The sequence below is a fragment of the Halichoerus grypus genome, chromosome 1 (assembly GCF_964656455.1).
Source record: "Halichoerus grypus chromosome 1, mHalGry1.hap1.1, whole genome shotgun sequence".
Classification (NCBI taxonomy): Eukaryota; Metazoa; Chordata; class Mammalia; order Carnivora; family Phocidae; genus Halichoerus; species Halichoerus grypus.
Genome location: NC_135712.1, coordinates 187034934 through 187057740, shown reverse-complemented (window position 1 = coordinate 187057740; position 22807 = coordinate 187034934). Strand labels below are relative to the sequence as shown.

Below are 22807 nucleotides of genomic sequence, written 5' to 3'. Positions count from 1 at the left end.
CCCCCCCCCATTTTGAAGGTTCTTTGAGGCTGATTTTTATTCATTTTTTTTCCCTGGGAAAAAGATAAAATGGGTGGGGGGAAGAGGTGTGAGGGGGCAGGATGTAGAACTTATGAGAAATACTACCATTTGTGTGGTTCTTTTAGTTACATAAGGCTTAGGAGCTTGGATGTCTATGCTTGGGGATTGGTGTCTTCTTAGGAAAGAAGACATTTAGGGAGAGCTTTCTTTTCAAGTGCCATCAGCTAAACTTGACTTGTAGTTAGCAGATATGGATGTACAGGACAGGCTCACTTAGACATGGAAACACAATACCTGCCAAGCCCACACATCCCTGGTGAAAAACCACACATGCTAACATACACACGTGCACACGGTCCTTAGTGAACATATAAGACTCCTCTTTCAGTAATTTCTTTTTTAGCATTCTAGGTGGGGTACCTATTTGATGTGGGCACAGCTAGGTAAAAGAAAAATGTATTACGTTTTCTTTTTGGTTTTATGAGGATCCCTTGAGTCAAACCAAAGCCCTTGATTGGGATGGCATTCCCTGAACCAGGATGGAAACTCTGTAAGACCAGGGACTGTGGCCATCCTGGTCGCCTGTGAAACCTAGTCACTCGGCTTAGTGCCTAGCATGGAGGTAGTGCTCAGGAAATATTAGTTGACCTGTGATTTGTGTCAGGGGAGAGTTCCGGGGGTTCATAGCCTAGAGGGTGGGTGGGTACCTGGCTGGGGGTCCGTGTAGTCCACAGTGTAGCCATCCAGTTGTAGAAGTTCCTGAGGCTCCGCTTTTTTCTCCCGATAACTGCACATGGCAAATGTGTACTGACTGACCTGGGAAGGAAAAGCACAGATGGTAAGGTTGCTCCCCTAGGGCCCATCTTCCCTGAAGAAACCCTCTCTGGTCAACCATGTCCTTGTCCCTGAGGCCCTGCACTTAGTAGCTGGCTTCCAATTGCATTTTGCTACCTCCTGGCTGTGTGACTTAGTGCAAGTTACTCAGCCTCTCTGGTCCTTTGGACCCTCCTGGGTAGACTGGATGCAATCTGAGAACTGACCTCCTCACTGGCGTATTGTGAAAGCTGAATGAGTTCACATGTGGCATGCACTTGGGATTTGTTCCTAGCACTAAGTAAGTGCTTGATAAAAGCTGCTTGCAATTACTATTACTGTTTGTTATTTTAATTGGCTAAGCCATATGAGATTGCCATTCTTTGTAGGTCAAAACTGGTTAAATAGTGGCAATTTGATAGGTTTTACCTAATATAACCATGGCCCTGGCCGGGACCCCACGTTCCCACAGGCCTTTTGGTCAGCATGTAGGGACCAGACGTTCATTTATAAATGTCCCAGCGACTTTTGGTTACCATTTTATTTTTTGCAAGCCAATTCTCAGCATCAAGCCACACATTTTGTTTCCCCTCTCTCTTCTCCTATGGAAGGAGTGCTTTCAGTTGCTTTGAGAAGTCTTCCTTGCCTCTCAGACAAGTGCAGGAGTGACACGCTGTCACAAGCAATGAGCGCTCGATCGCTAGGTGCCAGTCACAGTTGAGCCATCCTCAGCCCCTGATGGCCCGGCCGTTGTCCCTGTGCAGCCCTCACTGCCGACACAGGCGTCCCTGCCAGTGCTGGGCGGCCGCTCCACAGCTGCAGGCCGGCCTTCGGGACCCTGTCGCCACAGTGCATGCACAGCCGGCATGGATCCTTCGCATTTCTACATCTGGCTCATCTGCAAGGAGTCCGTGGGAGAGCGAGCACCCTTCGGGGTTTGGGCTAAAAGCTCGTGGGCATGTTTACCATCCACGATGTCACATGTCTTAGAGAAGGAGTGCCACATCCCTTATCTCTTTAGTTCCCTTTATTAAGAGAGACATTTTCTAAGTGAACTTTGATCCCTGCTGGGGACATTTTTAGCCTCCTCCATGGTGAGATCTTTTTTTTTTTTTTTAATGGTAATAAGAAATTGGTGCTTTCAAGCCCTGCACCCATCTCCTACATCGTCTCGGGCCTGCCGGTCCTAATGGCAGATAAACGAGAAGGATTGGTATATCTATTGCTGCCCTCTGTTGGTTCCTGGTGACAACTTTCTTCGTAATGCGTATGATCTGCAGAACCGGCTCCTTCTAGTGCAAGGCCTGGAGGGACTTCAGGGGAAATAGAAGGCCAGATCACGAAGAGTATTTTCATAAGTGGACATGTATTATTCTTTGTAATAAGCAGAATAACCAACAGCATCCTCTTCTCTTAAAAAGGAGGGTTAGGAGTGCAAGCATGGGGGTCACATTGGCCAGGGGTCCTATCCCAGCTCTGATAAGCTCCCACCTGTCTCAGCGTCCTCGTCCGTATTTTACGTGCATCTTACTGTTGCTGGGGGATTAACTGAGCAATGAAGGGCTTCACATACCATGTACGACAATCACAGAGCAAATGCTCAATATATGCATTTAAATAAGCAGCTTCCTTGCATTTAGCACCAGCATTCTAATATAGAGTAGTTGAATAGGTATATTTGCCTACTAGATTATAAATCCTTTGAGGGTAAGCCTAGCGAGTCATACATCTTCGTTGTATTTCCCTCCTTATAAGCAAAATCTACCATATAAAGGGCATTTGCTCTTTGAGTCTGATTGGTTCTAGAAAGTACGTATAACCTAATAAAGAGGGTTTTTCCTTCCAAATTTACATATGTTACTCCAAGCACAGCACCAGGCCTTTCCAACTCATTACTGGTCTGAATAACTGAGCTCCCAGGTCCCCAGCATGATAGTGGTCACACATATTGCTGGAATGTTTCTGTCGTGATTTTTACCTGTCTCTGACAACACGAGAGATGATGTAGTTTGTTAATGGGATGATTAGCCAGAGAGTTGCAGATACTAACTTGAGATCAGACAAATATAACAACAGAAGGGTGTTATTTCAAGATTTATGCATTTACTATTGCTACACGCTTTGGGCTCTTAGATTTTTCTGTTCTAGTTCAGGTGCTTGCTTCCTGGAGCGCTGTACTCTGTTGCCCTCTTCTGGTGATATGGCAGAAGTCGTCCTGACAAACTTCGGGCTCGCATAAACTAGTTGGTTTATCAGAAGCATTTTAATTGGGGATTTGGTGACTTTCTTTAGGAAATAAAGGCAGGGAGAAGAAATTCTAATTACTGCACATTTCAGGGGGAACCTAAGTTTTTCTGGAGTGCTTGAAGGGTGGGGAATAGTAACAGGTTTGGAAACTTTTTTTTTTTTTAAAGCTTCTACAAGACATCACTAAGTGAATGAAATGAATGTTTCTCTACCACAGTAAAATTCTCTTTAAACTGCAGTTTGATAAGAAGTTAATGAGATGGTGAGCTCTATTGTAATGATGGCAGAGAAGCACCTAGAATACATGTCAGAAGTCAGAGAGCTGGCCACTGCTGTCAGAGAGGCTGGCCTAGAACAACAAAAAACAGAGATCTCGTGACCACTTTCATCTGAAAGTGCCCTTTGGGGAGAAGGGCGAAAGGACTGTAGTGTTTACATCTTTGGGATTTTCAGCTGGTGGTACTTTCATATAGAATCACGGGATGGGATGGGCTGCTGGGACTTCACAGGGTACAGGCTTCAAGATTTAAGAGCCGCTGGACCTCCCATACACAAGGCACCCTCCGCTTATTTTCAGATACTATTTAAACTAGGAAAAGGTTTATTAATAATGTTTCTTAAAGAGTGGACTGAGGCCATTTTCATTAGAGTGTATGTATGGGAGGGTGGGGGAGAGGTTATAAAGATGCAGATTCTGTAAGTCATAACAACAGAATCTCAGGTCAGGGTGAGTCTCAGGGACTGGCATTTTACATAATTGCTCTAGATATTTCTTAAAGCACACTAAAGCTTGAGAACCATTGCTTTAACATATGGGAACTGTCCAGAAACTTTCAGGTCGTCCCTGACTTTCAATTAGATTTAACAACTAGAGTCCAGATAGGAGATGGAAGGATCAGTGCTTTCTGGTCCCCTGACTCTCCTTTCTCCTTCCTCCCATCACCCCTGGAAGACTGAAATACATGCACATACAAAAATGATACAATGTATTTGTTTAAACCCCCTGGCTTTGCCTTTACCATCACTCCTTATAAATGCCTCAGCTGTCATTTTTCCTGAACCCTGGTCATTAGCCCTTGCCCAAAGTTCATATACATCCATTTTAGAAAAGAGTTCTTTATTTATGGTTCATTCATTAATTCATTCATTTAACAAATACTTAGGTATTGTGTTTGGTGCTAGGAATATTAAGATGTACAAAACTAGATAGAATTTCTGTTCTCCTGTCTAGTGTGAAGGTAGACATTAATCACATTACCTCAGAAATGAGTAACTTTAATGGGGACAGGTATAAAAAGAGATATGTGATACTGTAAGAGCTTGGGGATTTGGTCTACTTGGGTGGCCAGGGACAGTTTGCATGAGGAAGCACTGACTGGTTGAGCCAAGATCTGAAGATGGAGAAATTTTTATGATGTGAAGAACAGAATTCCCGGGACCAAGGACCTTTTCTCTTTTTTTAACTTTATGATGCTTAACTTTTTTTTAAAAACACATTTTATAAGTAATCTCTACACCCAACATAGGGTTTGAACTCACAACCCCAAATCAAGAGTCGCAGGCTCTATGTAATGAGTCAGCCATGCGTCCAAGACCATCTTTAATGTGACTTGGTTGTAAATGAAAGGTCACAGAGTTTAAATCCTAGACTCCTGATGGATTTTAACATGAAAGCCACTTGGTGGAGTAGAGGAAAAATAGGTTTTGGAGTTATCCAGACCTGGATTTGATTCTCAGATCCCTTATTTTCTAGCTGTGTGACCTGGTACAATTCAGTTAACTGCTGGGACTCAGTTTCATTATCTTTAAATCAAGATGATGGTAACAATTGTGGAACATTTCTTATATTTGAATACAGAGCATTCATTTCCCTGGTAGCTGAATCCTGATTTTACTTGGGGAATCATGGCCTTCCCCACATTCAGCCCATTATATAGTTTGTTTAGGGCTAATTGAGCCTCAGTGGGGAGGTAGGGTGGGTGGGACATGTGGCCCAGGCCTAGCCAATCAGCATCACATCTCCTTGGCAGCAGTGATTGGTGCAGGGATGGGCACATGACCACACTGGGCCAACGAAAGATCAATTAGGGGATGAGCTCAAACTACAGAGAATGAAAAGCTTTCTTTCCTCTGGGACTGCTAAACTGCTATAAATCTTGACCCACCTTATTCTGCTGCATGGAGAGATGTTGCTTGAGGGTGGTGCCAGCTCATTGGAGAGCATGGTCAAAAATCGGAGGGGGAGATGAACCATGAGAGACTATGGACTCTGAGAAACAAACTGAGGGTTCTAGAGGGGAGGGGGGGATGGGTTGGCCTGGTGATGGGTATTAAGGGGGGCATGTATTGAATGGAGCACTGAGTGTTATATGCAAACAATGAATCATGGAACACTACATCAAAAACTAATGATGTAATGTATGGTGATTAACATAATAAAATTAAAAAAAAAGAGAGAGAGATGGTATTGATCGAGAGTCAAAGCCTTGATGGCTGTGTTTGAGACCTGGACCTACCCATGCCAGAAAACTCTTTATTCAACTGCTAATTTAATTAACTAACCAATACAGTTCTTCCCTTTTTATAACGTATGCTAGTTGGGTTGATTGTTGTCATTTGCAACCAGAATATAAATAGAAATGCCCTTTAAGGCAATGTAATTTTGGGTGGGAAAAATAGACATTCATTCAGAGAGTTATAAATCACTCAACTACTTATATGTTTTACAATTCATTTGGGGGGGTTAAGTTATTTTAATATGGTTTCCTGGGTGACAACTGCTATATTCCAAGGCATTTTACATTATCTGACAATATTTTATTCAGATTTAGTGATTTTTCTGAAAGCTGAAGCAGTCAGAGTTTTTAGTCTTTACATTATCTGTAGAGAATCAGCAATAGGATATGGATTTAGGATATTGGTTCTATCTGATACAAGGTAATTGAGCTCTAGAACATTGTATATGCATAAATCTCTTTGGGGACCTGTTCCACCTGAGTGCTTGGAATCACGGAAAGCCTTTGGAGTCAGAAGACGTGCATTAGGTTTCACCTTGGCTGCCTATTAGCTGTTGACCATGGGCAAGTCACTTAGCCACTCTGAGCCTCACTTTCCTCAAATATGAAATGGGATAAGACTTATCCTCACTGCAGTGTAGAAAGGTTGTAAAGACCAACTTGATGAACACTTTGTAAAGTCTAAGAGACCATATAAATATAAGCAATTGTTAGCATTATCAGAAGAGACACAGAATATTATGGTTTGTATGGTTCTAAAAGGGGGAAAAAAGGCTCAGAAATACTTTGGATGATGACCAATCAAAAACTGATTTTAACCAGAAGTCTTCTAGGCATAGAGTAAAAATATTTTATTTTTAAATTCAATTTATTTTATTGAGTACAAATATTTTTAAAATAAAAAGATCATAGCGATGAGACTTTCTAGCCTGGTCTGGGTGATGAGTTGGCTGCTTTCATTCCTCCCCTATACACCCAAGGTGGGGAGCTCTAGTTAGAACTCTATGGAACTGGCACCTTCATCATTAGCATTGGTTTGGTCAGAGTTCCTAACAATGGTAATCAGTGTGTTTAGTCCTTACCATGGCATCTAGGGTTTAGAATGAATTTACCAGCAATTTCTTGATTTGGAGTGCTCTTAATTTCCTTTTAATCTCTGGGTTAGAGTTTGCAGCCATGATTTGGGGACATTTACTAGAATGTAAAGGAACATCACTGAGGAAGCTTTGTCATTTCATCTGCATATCATCATTTGTGTAGCTACTCTGATGCTCGGCTCCATGGAGGGCATAAACTCTGAGAGGGTGTAGTCTAAAGGGGTTGGAGCCTTCCCTTTAAACTGAGGCAATGTTTCTCCAAAGGTAGTCTCTGGACAAACCTGCATCAGTATCTCCTGGTGTACTTGTAAAACATACAGATTCCTTGGCCTCATGCCAGACCTACTGCATCAGAATCTTCTGGATGGTGTCCTGGGATGTAGATTTTAAATAGCACCCAGTAAGGTGGTTCAGGCCCATACTTGGAGAACACCATCTCATTGCATAGGAACACTTAAGTCTCCAGCACAGAAACACCCTGCAACTGCCTCATTCTTTCCACGCCTGGAGGGGTGGGCAGCCTCCAGCCACATCTATAATGATGTTAGCCCCAATCCTTAAAAATGGGAATCGCTGCTTGGGTTCAAAATCCCTCTGAGGATGTCCTTTTTCCCGGGCTAGTAGGAAGTCCATTTACAATCTATCTGTTGGTTCCTCCAAGGTAGTAGCACTAAAAGGAAATCTCACTTAGGGAGAATTTTAATAGCACTGCATGACAGCCAAAATTATAGACTCTGTGTGCTTGTCTGTGTGTGTGGTGGAGGGGAGACCTGGGGGTGGGAGGGGAGATGATTTTGAGGAGACTGGTGTTGGATGTGTTCTCTTCCTCTTAGGTTTTTCAAACTATTTTCCTTGTATTAAATCCAATGAAATTCATAACTGTGTTGGAAATTATGTGTTGCAAACTCTTTATAAAAACACCTCCCAAGACCTAACATCCGAGTAGAGAGGAATAAACATTCAGTAAGTCACTCGGGTAGACGTGCTGCTTCTGTGTGGTTTGTGCATGCTACAGAGCATGCTCCAGTGCTGCCTGGGAGGCCAGGCCAGCTCACAGGGGATTCCAAGACAGGCTGCTGTGCCCAGTGAGAAGCACTGAAGGGGGAGAACCTTGCATAATCTTGCCCTGTCTCCTTTAATGCATTTTTGTCTGTTTATAACACGCTCTCTTTAGAGAGGACATCAGCTGTTTTTGCCCGTCCAGGATCCATTTCTCTTTCTGGTAATGGCATCCTGATTTTGCACTGGAGACAGCCCAGTGGGACTGTGAGTCAAAGTGCCTTGGCCTGCCCCTGCTAAAAGCTGGGTGTGTGACCCAAGCTGAACCAATCTCTCCCTCATATTTGGCCCTCAAGTGGAGATGCAAGGATAGAAAATGGTCAGAGCCAATCTTGTCTTCTGACCACATCGATGACTGGCCATGGTTCCCTCCGCCTGGATTTCTGGAACCTACTCTGAGTCCTGTAGTAAGGATGGGCCATTCAGCTTTTTCAACAATCCTATAAACTATCTCAAGAGCCTTCTAATACATTATTATTAATACCTTAATTAGCTTGGGTCTGTTTCTGCTGTTTGCATACATAAAGCACTCTTAACAGACACCCTTCTGGAAGTGAGAGACCAGGCCTCATAGTTCTTCTCTATGACCTACCAATGTGCGCTACACAAAGCAGGGGCTCAATAAATGTTGGTCAGTTGATAGTTTGAGAAAATGTATCTCAGGATGAAATGTCCTCCTTTGCCTACCCATGGATTATTTGGGGGGTTGGGCAAAATTCCAAAGTTTTCCTCGGGCTCATTTATTCTAAGGCTTTGTTGTACCCCATAGCAATCATGAAAGCAAAGATGACCTCTTGCTTATAGCCAGAGAGATGCATTTTTCCTTAGTGGCACAGCAGAAACTTGACTAGATCTACAGAAAGTCTAGTTTTAGAAGGTTAGAGTTGGTAGAACTTTTAAGGCCATTAGACCTAAGAAGCAGTTGCTTTATAGTGAGGTTTTAGAATTGGAATTGCCCTAAATACCAGTCAGTGCTTATAGTTAACACAGTAACCCAATGAACACCTTTAGTCACTAAACTACAAGTTGACTCACTTTGTGGCATCTTCCAGAATACAGCATATATTAATTTTCTATATGCTTTGGTGGAACTTGGAAATTGAAAAGGGGCAATGGCAAATTTCCTTGTAAATGGAAAAATCCTGGTACAAGAAGCAAATGAACCAAATTTTAAAAAGTCAGGGGAGATTCTCAAGGACAAATATCACTATTTCTGGAAATTTTTTCTTAAATAGACAAGATAGCAAAGGTACTATTTATATATTACTCATGTATTATTAATACGAGTATCTGCACCTCCCTCTGTATCTATATATAGATAGATGTTCCTTGCTGCATGGTTAATAATAGTCCCAACTGGGGAAGCCCATAAGTCTTCAGAAAGGAAAATTCTACAGGTAGTTGAGCCAGAGCTATATATGCAATCATGGAAAAGTGTCTACAGTGATTTATGTTAAAAAAAACAAAACAAAACAAAAAGTGAGCTGCAGGACAACACAAAGAGTTTAATTATACAGTAAAAAAAAAGAGTCTATCTGGAAAGATACATTCCAGACTGTTAAACATAGTTATAGGAGGTTAGTTAAGACTTCTGGAAGCCCCATGCATCAGTAAGAGTGGAGAGCACCCCCACAGGGAATTCAACATCAAAATACTACACAGTAAAATAGATGTCAAAAGTCTAAGTAAATTCTGACTTTTCTCATAATGAGTATCTTAGTACTTTTAGAAATAGCAAGTTCTTCTAAAGCAGTGTCAGTGTTCCTAGTGCTCTAACCGGGCACGTGCTTGCTTCCTCCCTGGGGACCTCCAACCCGGCAGTGCGGCAGTCCACTTCTACTTATCTTATGTGCTCCTGTATTCTTAGACTTTTAAAAGAATGAGCCATTAATTTTGAAAAATTTAAGTGATATAGAAATAGGGAAAAGGAGCACAAGGGAGTGCTGTGGGGACCAGAAATGTTCTACATCCCTCTGCATGGTGGTTAGTTACATGCTTATACATGTATAAAAATTCACTAAGCCAAATGCTTGAGCAGTGTGCTTTAGGTAAGTTATACCTCAAATAAAAAACATTAATTACTCCTATCAAATCTTTAATACTGATGGCTCTTAGATGGACAGAGTTGAAGAGTTACCTGGACCAGTACAAAAAACCTTTTCTTCCATCTCTTCCAGACATTCTTACCGATGGCCCATAAATACCTAAGGAAAAGGAAAAAGACCAGAGTTGCATTAATGCTTGAGTGACTGCACTGTTTAATTCATTTGACCATGAAGCTTGGTACTCATAAACAAGGAAATGCATGCAGCTCAGAAACAGAAAGCAGATTTGGAACCTGTGTGATTGAGAAGGAACAGCCCACAAGTTTCACTTCCATTTATAGAAGGAATTGTGGCCCCTCATCACACTTGACTTAGATTCCTTGATTGATTCCAGAAAGCACCTTGGAAAATGTTACATTGTGACTTAATTTTTGTATGTGCTAAAAGTCTATTAGATCCGGAAACTCCTGCCAGGTGCTGCACAGGGAGGAAAAAGAATGCTAAATCCTACAACTATTACTCCTTTGCCTCTTTCAAGTCTCAGTCAGGAATCCTCCTCCATCCCCTTCCCCCAGGGACTTTCTTTTTCTGTAATTCTGTCAAATGCAGGTATATTATAGGGAGGAAGTTTGGAGTCAACATAGAAAGTCCTCCCTATACCTCTCCCCCTTTTCCAAATGCTCCTATGTTGATGGAAATTAATCTTGATACAGACAAATGAAATAAAAGGAGAATTAAGAACCACAGAGGCACAACCCTAAGCTATCTGGAGATTTTATGAGCAGTGTTACTTCATTCATGAATTACTCCATCGGCCTTGTGGACTGCTACCCGCCCACTGGCGCTGATCAAGGAAGTGAGGTTTTCAGGCTCTACTGGACCAAGTGAGGAGAGATCTGGTCATCCTCAAAAACATTCAAATACTTGAGTTCCAAAACTGGCTTTATCTGCTATAAAAACCAACTGGACAACATCCAAATCCTCACTTCACCTGGAATCAGAATTTCTGCTTTGGAACATAAAGAAGAATGCACCTAATTAAAATTTATACTGTTTGACAAATTTCAGGGGCTCTTAGAACTGGCTGGTGGCCAAAATCTGCTCAGACCTTTAAGCCAGAAACCCAGGAGTCAACCTGGGTCCCTCTGTTTCTTCATCCTTTTTCCTTAATTACCAAGTGCAGTTGAGATATATATATATATATATATATATATATATATATATATATATATATATATATTTTTTTTTTTTTTAACCTCCTGCAAAGTTCTCCACTCTGCTTAGTCTCTCCCCTTCATATCTTCACTATTTCAGTCCCAGCCCCAGTTTTGCTTCCATAGATAACTGTAGAGGAAACTCTTTTTTTTTTTTTTTTTAAAGATTTTATTTATTTATTTGACAGAGAGAGACACAGAGAGAGAGGGAACACAAGCAGGGGGAGTGGGAGAGGCAGAAGCAGGCTTCCCGCTGAGTAGGGAGCCCGATGCGGGGCCGATCCCAGGACCCTGGGATCACGACCTGAGATGAAGGCAGACGCTTAACAACTGAGCCACCCAGGCACCCTGTAGAGGAAACTCTTAATGGGTGTCAGGGACACCCAGAATGATGTTCATCCTCCTCCTGGCTGTGACATGCATCCTACCATCTGCAAATGCGATCATGACTTTCCCTGCTGAAACTCCTTCGTGGCTCACCCCTGTTTACATGAAGGGAGCCTCAAACTGTGGCCGCTCACATTCCGCTTTGCCAATTTATCTTAGATCTGTCCACCTATTCTATGGTTTACTTGACATTTTCCTTTAAAATGACTTATTTAACATGAATAAATTTATTTTGAAAGAAAACTTTATATTTTAGCCTTGATACACTACCTATTATGCCTTCTCCCAGCATCTTATGTTCAAACTCACATTCTTCCTAAGTTTAAATCCCCACCTTGATGTCATCACCTCCTGGGCCCTGCTGATAATTCTTCTGTTACAATGATCACACTGCTATAATTTATTTGTTTTTATATTTATTGTTCCTCCTGGACTGTGAGTGAACTCCTCGAGGGAAGGAACCTTATTCCTTCTTTCTAAATTCTCGTTTCTAAATTCCTAGCACAGAACCTTGTTGTTCTTTTTAAATTCCTGGTAAAGTTCTTGATATGTATGCAGTAGGAAGTCAGTGTATAGTTGTTGTATTTCATTTGGTTTTGAATGCCATGCTCTTGGGGAACCAGAGCAACCTTTATAAAGGTTTCTGATGAGATTTTAAAACACTGCATAAAGACATGCAATCCATCACCAAGTTCTCTGAATTTTCTTTCCAAAATATATCCCAATTCTTTTTTTTTTTAAGATTTTATTTATTTATTTGACGGAAAGAGAGACAGCGAGAGAGGGAACACAAGCAGGGGGAGTGGGAAAGGGAGAAGCAGGCTTCCCGCCGAGCAGGGAGCCCGATGCAAGGCTCGATCCCAGTACCCTGGGATCATGACCTGAGCTGAAGGCAGACGCCTAATGACTGAGCCACCCAGGCGCCCCAAATATATCCCAATTCTTTCCATCCCCACTGCTACTCCCCAGTCAAGCCTCCATGATGTCCACCTGGGCCATGGCAACAGGCTCCTAACTAGTCTCCCTGCTTCACTCTTGTCCCTACTCCACTCACTACACAGCAGACAGAGTGACCTTTAAGTGGGTAAATCAGATCATTATTCACTCATTCTAAATCAGGATGGGAAACTGTGGAAGGGTTTCAAGCAGGGCAGAGACACAATTATATTTCTATTTAAGATGATCCCCGTGGTCGCTGGGTGGAGAAGGCATTGTGGATGAAAGGGGCAAGAGAGAACGCAAGGAGATGAGCAAGGTCCCGGGTGCAGTGGTGCAGGTGGGAGAGAGAGGATGCTGTCTGGAGTGGGACAGAGACCATGGCAGTGGTTGGACGGCTGGTAAGTGCATCAGCCCTGAGGTCAACCTGGTCAGCTCCACTGTTGTGTGGATTACCCAGCTGTAATCCACTGTCCTGGACAGTGCTCTCCACCTTCTTGAAATAATCTATTAACATATTCATGGCAGAAATTGACCTTCAATGGGAGGCGTGGCCAGGGCTACTGAGAGAGGGTTGACATTGTCTTCCAGTTCTAGTTGGGATGGTTGCTCTGAGATGCTGGGCAAGGTGCTTAACCTCCTGGTGTCCTAGAAAACAGGTCAGGGCCAGCAATGGTTCTTCTCAAACAGGGTCATTGTGGGGATTAAGTGAGATGATTCTTGTGGAGTATAAGCACAAGGCACAGTAGAAAGTAGATGCACAATAAATGCCAGCCTTATTATAAAATATCTCTGGGTACAGAGGAAAGCATATCATTACTAGTAGTAAATAATAGCTAAATATGTGAAAAGAAATCTCCCTGGACATATGGACATAGAAAAATAGATGAAACAAAAATCAAATGAAGAAAGTGGGTGAAAAATTTTGTATTTGTACTAATGACTGGCAAGGTTGTCACAGTCTCGTATTTTTCTGGAGTTATATCTGGCAGCTACTACCCATTATGTCTTTCCCCTTAACTTGAACCCATGTAGAGAGATTCAGAACAGTGAACACAGACACTACATCTGAAGTTTATAGTTTTAATTGATGGGAATGAAACCAGGAAAAGGAATGCATGAAAACCCACAGAATGTAACTCATACTGAAGCATTAATTCTCCCTTCAAAATAAAAATCCTAGCTACTGCTTGACCACATTTTACTACTGTGCTGTGCCAGGCCCTTTGCTTGAATTTATTGTATCTACCTGGAGGGGGTAAGGCCTTGAATCTGGAACCATGTTGCCTAGCTGTGTGTGCGACCTTCAGTAAGTTACTAGATGTATCTCTGCCTCAGCCTTTCATCTGTGCAATGGGCATAATAACAGTAGCTACTTCAAGGACTGTTGGGAGGATTAAATAGTTAATGGAATCTACAGTGCTCAGAACAACACCTGACACAAAGTAAAGACTTACTAGCTACTTCATGACATCACTATTCCTATTTTACAGTTGAGGAACCTGAAGTTGCAGGAACCCGCTCAGGGTTCCGCAGCTGGTGAAAGACGCAGCCAGAATGAAAACTTGGAACAGCCAGGTTCCAGAATACCCCTTCCATCCTGCTATTCTTCCTCCCATTTTAGATGATGACAAACTTTGGTGTCTTTACCGAAATGAGAACACGAATCGTTCTTCCAGTTGAACTTTTCCAGTGAAAGGCTTCTGAATGGGAAAGCTGAGTGGGATCAGAGAAAAATCAACAATTCTCCTTTGCAAAATATCAGTTGGTTTGTGTGAAGGAGGGGCTTTCCCTCAGAGGTTTTCCTCAGAATTTATTGCTAATTTGGCACATACCAGAAGGTGTCAAAACCAAGAAAAACTGAGGGCTGCACTGTATCATTTCTGTCTAGTCAGCTCCGGCTCTGTGTTCTCTGAGGTTGAAATGCGCTCAGTAGACAGAATGAGAAGTACCTGGAGCAGATGGGAGCTCTGTACCTGCAGACATCCGGTGGCTTTCCCCTCCAGCTCCTCACACTACAGACAGCTCTATCTGCATGGGCATGAGTGGCCTTCGACTCTCTCTTCAGGCCATCAGGATTGTGGAAATTTGGATTTACAAATAGATAAATCAGCATTCTAGTGTTGTGAGTAGAAGTTTAACCTAGTGGTTATATCTTAGGTTCAGGGTGGAAAAACCTATGTGGGAATTTTGGCCCTGCCATCAGCCATCCTTTGGCTTGGCTGTCTTGTGCCTCAGTTTCCTCAGCTGCGAAATGGGGATAGTGTGTGAATTTGTTGTGAGGACTGACGGAGAGCATGCATGGCCAGGGTTTAGCACAGACTGGCACACAGGAAGTGCTTCGTTACATTAGGCCATATTGTTGCTTGGCATTATCCTTAGTAGTAGCAGCAACAGAGGTAGAAATAGTAGTTCTAGTACAAAGAGCACATAACTACCAACTTCGCAAAGGATTCATCTTTGGATTCTTTATTTGAACTTTGGTTTGGCTTTGGGGTGCACATCTACTGGGAAATAAAGCAAAGTACACGTGTCTGGGTTTGGAACTCCAGGCCACGTTTTGCTTTGTGATTCTAACATATCCTTGCTTGTAATATTTTTGTAAAACCTATGCCAGTGGGTCATTGACATCCTTGTCATTTGCTGGGGGCATTTTCGTTAGATGAGAGCCCAGAGTGAACTATGAAGGACTAAACAGAGAAGAGAAAGATGCTCTTGGGTCTCCCATGGCCCCCTGGCTTCAGCATCCCTCTGCCCTGGGCTCCTTGGCAGGGCAATACCCATGGTGATGCTTGTAACTTGTCATTTGTATAAAAAAAAAATGGGATGGTCTTCCTTCATCTGATGTTTGTGAATGTTAATGAATTAGTCAGCTCTATTTATTAAGTATCTTCTGTGCTTGGCATGAGGTGTGCGCATGGTGGGTGCTCCCTAGCTATTCATGGGGAAATTTTTTATTGTATGTCTTCTCCCAGGATGGATGAGTACCTAGTGCAGAGAGAAGAGTACGTGCTCCCCTCAGGGTGTCTACCAGAATCAACTTGCCCCTGGACACCGTACAAAGGGGTAAGGATGGTTGAGAGGGACATGGAAACCGGGGATAGTTTAAAGTTTCAACTTGGGGGGCTGTGGAGCCAGAAGTCACCGAAAAGCCTAGAAAATGAGGAGTTGGTGCCATTCTGGTTTGGTGGAGATGAAGTTCAGCCCTAAGGGAGGAGGGGCCTGCATTTGCTTTCCTCTTTGTCCCTGTGCTGCCATGGCACCTAGCCCATCACAAGTGGTAATGAGGCAGGACCTTTTAAAAACATTTTCTTTTCTGCTAGAAATTCTTCATGTGAATTTCTTCTAAGAAGAGCAATCACACTGAGACAAAACCAAGATTCCCACTGGGAGGCAACCCTCCCCTCCTGCGAGAGTGAATGAGAGCATGGAGGGTGCTAAGACTCCAGATGCCTCAGGCTTCTTGCAGCAGCCCAGCAGGAAAGAAGCATGGGCTGGGGAGAAGCACAATAAATTAATGAAAGCAAACAATGGTAACAATAGTCTCCACCACCAACTCTTATGTAGCTGTAGCCCTAACCATGTATCAGCCCCTGTTCTAAATGCTTTACATGTATTAACTCATTTAATTCTCACAGCAACCTTATGAGGCAAAACTATCATGACTTCCATTTTATGCTGAGCAAAATGAGATTCACAGAGGTTAAGCAACTTGCCTACAGCTGGTAAGTGGTTAGTGCCAAGGACTACATCTTAGGTGATTGACCTAGTTGGCACTTATAGACAATAATACAAAAAAGAAGATAAAACAGAATCATAAAAGTATTCAATTAGTCTAAAAGAAGGCAAAAAAAAAAAAAAGGAAAAGAGAACAAAGATCAGATGGAACAAACAGAAAACAAAAAGCAAGGTGACAAATAGCAATTTAATTTAAACCTAACTATATCAATAATCACATTAAATATAAATAGGCTAAATATCCCGATTCAAAGGCAGAGATCTTCAGATTGGATTTAAAAGGCTAGAGCTAATTCCATGCTACCTACAAGAAATGCACTTTAACTCTAAAGGCATAAGTTAAAAACAGTAGGATGGAAGGGATTTACCATGCTAACATTTGCCATTTAAAAAGCTGGAGTGGCTGTATTACTGTCGCACAAAGTAAATTTCAGGGCAAAGAATATTACTAGGGATAAAGAAGAACATTTCATAATAATAAAGGGGTCAATTCATCAAGAAGACATAATAACCTTAAATGTTTATGCATCTAAGAATAGAGCTTCAAAATAAATGAGACAAACATGGACAGAATTGTAAGAAGAAACAAACAAATCTGTAATGATAGAGATTACGATACTTCTCTCTCAATAATTGCTAGGAAGTCCTTAAGTTTTTGGATGATTTCAACAATACTACCAACCAACTTAATCTAATTGACATTTATAGAAAATAAGCCAACAAGGGAGAGAAAATGGAATCCTAAAACTATTCAATTAGGTCAGTAGTAGTAGTCTTGTTTGAGAGTCTGTGCCAATCCGAGTGGTGTTTTGGAGATTTGCAGGGAGGAGAGAGAAGTGTGATAGCTTTGAAGAACAAGAGGTCTAGAGTAGTGGCACAGCTAAGAACATGGAAGAGGAGAGGGGATTTTTAAGAAGCATGGCTGAGACTTATAAACTGTATCCCCTTCAAGTTTCGTTGAAGCATAACAGGAAAATCAGATTTGCTGTAAATTACTCTGGGTTGGTGTACTGTGGTTCATTGACTGAATCCAGAGTGGAATCACGGGAGCTCTGTATTTCATTCAAGTTTTGGGTCCTTTGTTAGAATAACACAATTCTAGACCCAGCTCCAATGTATAATCTCATTTGGGCAAGTCTGTTCACCACTCCACATCTGTTTCCCTATGTGTAAAGTGGAATTCATTCATTCATTTATTCATTTACACAACGAATAGGTTAATTTATTAGACTTTTACTACATGGCAGGCCCTGTAAGAGCTACTTTGAACAAGGGAGACAAATGTCCCTGGTGACAAGGAACTCACAGTCCAAGGGGGAAGAGAGACGACAAACCAATAAATAAAGAGATATGTGATGTGTGAGATGATGATAAGTGCTCTCCTGAAAATAAAGCAGAGTAAGAGAAAGAGAGAGGACACACGTGGGCTAGGAAAGGAAGGCATTCTGATATGGTACAGAGACATGCAGAAATCAGGTGAGCCATGTAGAAAGCTGGGTGGAGAAGAAGAGGCATCCAAGGCAGAGGGAAGAATGGGGACAAGGGCCCTGAGGTGCAGGTGCACTTGGAGTCTTTGGGGAAGAACAAGGAGGCCAATGTGGCTGGAGGAGTGATCAAGGTCAGGTAGGCAGTGGAGTCTTCATAGCCATGGTAACAACAATGGGTTATACTCTGAGATGGGGGATCATTAGAGGTTTTCCAGCATTGGAGTGGCATGATCTAACTTGTGTGTTAAAAAAATTACTCTTGCTTCATGGTGGGAAACAGACTACAGGGAAGCAAGGACAGCAGTAGGGGGGCTGCTTACAGAGTAAGGGCACACGTGAAGGGGAAGAGGGATGGAAGCTTGGATCCAAATGGTGATACAGTGGTGATGAGGAGAGGCTGAACTCTAGGTTTATCTTGAAGGTGCAGTGAACAGAATTTGCTGATGGATGAGATGAAGAGCAAAAGCAAAAGAGAAATGTCCAAGATGACCCCAAGCTTCTTGGTCTGAGCAACTGGGTGAAGGGAGAGGCCATGTATTAATATGGGAGGATAATGATACCTAGTCCCTGTGAGGCTATTTCAGAGATAAAATGAGAAAGTGCATGTGAATACACTTGCTGAGCTTGAAAACACCATACGGATGTAAAATATGAAAAATTACTCTCCGAGGACTTGCTCCTTGTCAAATAGGCCCAGATCCTAATGTCTTAAGGCCAGAAAGTAGTGTTGACTTTCTCAATAACATTTTTCTGTTCAATAAGGAAAGTTATTCTGAGTGGCCCAGTGGTTCATTCAAGGAACCACAGTCCGCCAACAAGGACTCATTCACAGTAATTCTGATTTTCCTTTTATGTTTTGGTAAACATGAAAGAAGATAAAATTTATAACCTCAGCCATGCATTTTAATTCCCTTCTCTCTACTATTCTTTAAGCTCTAACACTATTTTGATATTTCTCTCCTTCTTCCCCACACAATAGGGCCCAATAAAGCTATTTTAACTTTAAATGAAAAAAAATTGTAGTCCATAATAAACATTTTTATTTTCCTTGAGTCACCCCTTGCACAACTAATGCTGTGCATGCCTGATTTAGGCCACATTGGGTCTGACAATGTTAGTAAGAAAGCTATTGGCTACTTCTCAGGGCTCCCTTAGGCCTTCCTTGTTATTTCCTGGCAGAGGGGTGATTTTTACATGGCAGGCTAGTAATATGAAATAGCGATGTAAGCTGTCAGAAGGGAGTTACGTATTTCTTCTGTCATCTGTAGGGTCAAGGTAGCCTGAAATGTCTCAATAATTTTACAAATGAATCAACAGAAAAATCAGTGAATTCAGATCAGTCAGTTCAGTTTCCAACAGAGTAAATGAAGAGAATGTGGGAAATGGGAATGTGTCCCATGGAAAAATTAATACCCATGTAAAGTATGCTGTGGGGATTGAATGCGGGAGTACTTGGAAAACTCCTAGTTTGGTGCTTCAAAGGGGCTGAGAAAGTGGGTTCAGCTACTGATCCTTGAAGGAAGTTTAAAAAGACTGAACTTTTGAGGACAGACACATTCAATCATATTTTTGTTTGGTCTCTCTCTTTGGTCTGTCCTACCCTCCTCATTTCTCTCTCTCTTGTCTCCTTCCATCCTGCCCACTCACACTCTGGTTCCTTTAGCAAATAGTTACTGAGTATTTATGAGCCAATATTTTGCTAAAGATGCAGAATCTTTTCCTGTGTGCTATAGAGACCTAAAAGAATTCTCAAACCCATTGTTCTGAAACTGGAATGTTTACATCAAGGGGGAAGAAATACGGGGGAGAAATTCCACTTAACATTTTTGGAATATATGCCAGGAGTATGATAACAAAGAGGAAAAGCTGTACTTTTACAGGGTTAAGCAGAATAGCAATCAGTACCTGCAGAATCCCTGAAAAACATTTCATGAGATATCTTCGTGAGATGCTAACCTGATTGAAGAGAAGCTGGCTGCCCTTCATCACGAATGGTTGAAAAAAGACTACATGTGTAGCAAGGGTCTAGCTCACTCTCCCATGGCCTTCCCATGGCCACAGGCAGAAGAGTTTTGGCATAATCACATCTCAGGCTCTGGGAACAGTTTGGCTTCAAGATAATGCCATGCAAATTCTCTAAGTCCATGCCATAGCTCAGGTTCAGTACTGGCCTTCCAGCTTGTTGGGAGACCTTTTCTTTTCTGGAGTTCCCCATGCCTAAGGCCTCCAGTGCCCTGACTGGGAGGTATCTATCTTTCTCTAGAACCTTGAGTGTTCCATGTTTCCTACAACTCCAAGGCACCAAAGCTGGAATGCTGTTCTTTTTCCCCAGCCACATGTTGCTGTGGTCTGCTCATTTGCTGGGGCGTGTACTTCCTGTCCTGACTGCTCCCTCCTGGACCTGTTTAAAGTCTCTATTTAAATCTGTCTTAATCAGTGGCTAGTCCCTGGTGTTGGGTTTTTGCATTCCCCAAGCCTCGAGCACATAACCAATTCTCAGTTTTCATGTCAATTTTATCATTTTAAACCATCTCATAAATGCACACACCCCAAGAGAATTGAGACGTATTTACTGACCAGAAGGGTTAAGCAGAATGGCAATCGGTACCTGCAGAATCCCTGAAAAACAATCCATTCCCTTCCACTGGTTAGATATCCGCCCCATTCAGAGTTATATGGCCCAACTTCTCTCTAAGTGACACATTCACATTTACTGAGATAGTGGGGTCCAAGCAGTTTAATAGACCATGGCATATACCCAGTTGTCAATAAACAATTTCTGTAAAAATCATTGATCTGTGAAATAAAACTTATTTTACTTATTTTATGCTACTTGAAATCACTTAATTGCTCATGTCTCTCAACCTTAAGAAACTGAAGGTGATCATAAATTTTCTATGTTTTGGTCATTTATTTAAAGACTACACTAAACACTAACACTGATTCAATGTGAATTGAACGTTTGAATGTCACCTATAGTACCTGCTCACGTCTCTTGGATGTGGCTGTTCATGAAGGTGAAATTGGATGATTCATATAGTCTGAAAGATCTAGATGCCACTGAAAAGGTACATAAAGCCAAAAAAACCTCCTAAACTGGAACCACCCAGCATGCTTCTGGGAACATTTTGAATTGTACTAGAAATCCTATTAGAAAAGAAGGAAATTATTCTATCTTGACAGCACAAATGCACATACAGTAATCATAAGAATTGAGGAAGCTTATAGTAATCTCTCGTGAATCCTTTATATTTCCTTCCATGTACTTCTCTGAAGATCAGTTTTTCTTTTTAGAAATTATTTTAGAAAATATGGATGGAGATCTCTCTAAAACTCCCACTCGGAGAAGAAACACTTACCCAGAATGCTTCATGTTCTGAGGCTTATCCATTCGGACTGCAAGTTTGATTTTGAGGTCTTGATCGGGGCAGTTTTTGGAGACTGTCATTTTGTGCCACTCTGACTGTTTGGGGCTGTTTGGGGTGGGATGGAGAATAACCTGTAGGGAAAAAGGACAACCATCTTAGCCAGAAAATGGAAACCCGGTCATGGGCATGTTTTTAATCAATGAGAAACTTTGCTGCTGAGAAGCTGAGTGTCTTGTCCAGCTCCCATAGCTGGCAGGCATTTAAATAAAGCAAAGCCTGGCCGCTGGACTCCAATCCAAGGCTCTGACTACCAACTGTGGTTGCCTCGTGCCAAGCAGACCAGCTCGAGGACAGAAATGGTGTTCTCTTGCTCTCTTCTCTCTCCCCTGGCTAATTCAGCAAAAGTCAGGATCATGGTTTCTGTGATTCTGCTTTTGCATTTTCCTAAAATTCAGAAGTCCTAACGCAACCCAGAACAGACAATGTTCACATACGATTCTCTCCCTGTAAGAAGATAGATGTATGAAAGGAAGAAATATCCTTACACATTAGGGCACCTCTCGTCCGCTCATCTTTCTACTCCTCAGGATTCCTTCTCCTGTTTCAGGAGGAGACATCCCTCAAAGCCCGCAGGGTAAAATGGAAGGGACTTTATGTGAGACCTACGGAAGGGAAGGGTCTTGCTGACACTCACACATTTGCACACCATTTCACCAGGACTTGACATCTCTGTCACAAAACACCCAGCTCTGTCTTGGCTTGAAAGGAAGCACACACAGCAGGAAGGATGGGCTCTTTGAAAGTGTCTTTCACTCTATGCTTCAGATATGCTACTCTCAATGTGGGTCTCCTGCTTGGTTCTCACTGCCTCCAGGGCTGGAAGAGAGGCAAAGATTTATGGATAACTCAGCACATCCCCTTCTTCATTTTGCCACCCGAGTTCTCAGGAGCCACATGGGATCCGAGGAACATGCACTCAGACAGGAGTGAACTATCTGGAAAATCCCCTAAGCTGAGGGAACAGGCACTAAATATAGGCACAACGAAAGCTGGGCTTGCTAAGATTTGCTTTTGTGGTGGCAGCGTGCCCTGCTTTGTTGCACGTGGGCTTTGGCTCTGTTTTCACAGCATCTATTTTCTCTAGGTGCAGGGGAAGGCAGCCTCTCTCCTGGGCTGCTTGCACCTCTGCAGGGGGACGGGAGGGGCTTAGAGTCTCAGAGGCAGACACCCGGCCTTCCAGATGCTGTCAGCCTCACCGTCCGCCTGTAAGCCTGGCTCGTAGGGAGGGTGGGAGCTGATGGCTTCCCGCGAGGTGGCGCAATGAGAGCTCAGGAAGAGTGGGAGAGCTGGGTGGAAACACAAAATCGGCCCCCTCTGATGGGTCTTGTTTGTGCTGATTTTTCACCCCTTCTCATTCCAGGCCTGAATTCCCTCTCTCTGATGAAAGAAAATAGATCATTTTTGCTAAATGCAAAATTTGAGTCTTCTCAATGTCTTATGGCATGATTGAAATAGGAGGCCTGATTTTTTAGACTGGAGGCTGCCAAAGATTTTTTGATCATGCCCTATGCCGGTAAAATATGTTGAGCCAATAGCCCAATTTCTGTAAATATACTGCTATCGATATAAAAATATATGACCATCAATATACAAATATATAAAATATCATTATTTATATATAAGTTATATAAATATATATCATTATATTTATATTTTATATATTTATATTATATACACTTACTTTGTATTAATATATTACATTGTTACATGTAGCATAACATATACACAAATAAAGAAGTCTTAAAGATGAGCTAAAGATAAAAAGCTGTATTTTTAAGTATCTTGCTAATTGTGGCGGCTTTATACTATTATTAGCCAT

General features: G+C 42.1%; 1 protein-coding gene across 8 annotated transcripts in view; it reads right to left on the bottom strand.

Moving 5' to 3' along the window:
• CADPS (calcium dependent secretion activator) overlaps nt 1-22807 on the bottom strand; it is a 466596-nt gene that overhangs the window by 157391 nt on the left and 286398 nt on the right. For all 8 annotated transcript variants that reach the window (XM_078076428.1, XM_078076421.1, XM_078076426.1 and 5 more), the window contains exons 8-10: nt 20920-21059; nt 9891-9957; nt 729-837 (exon numbers count right to left, since the gene is read on the bottom strand). In XM_078076428.1, coding sequence (XP_077932554.1) covers nt 729-837; nt 9891-9957; nt 20920-21059 — 316 coding nt within the window. The remainder of the gene's footprint in view (nt 1-728; nt 838-9890; nt 9958-20919; nt 21060-22807) is intronic.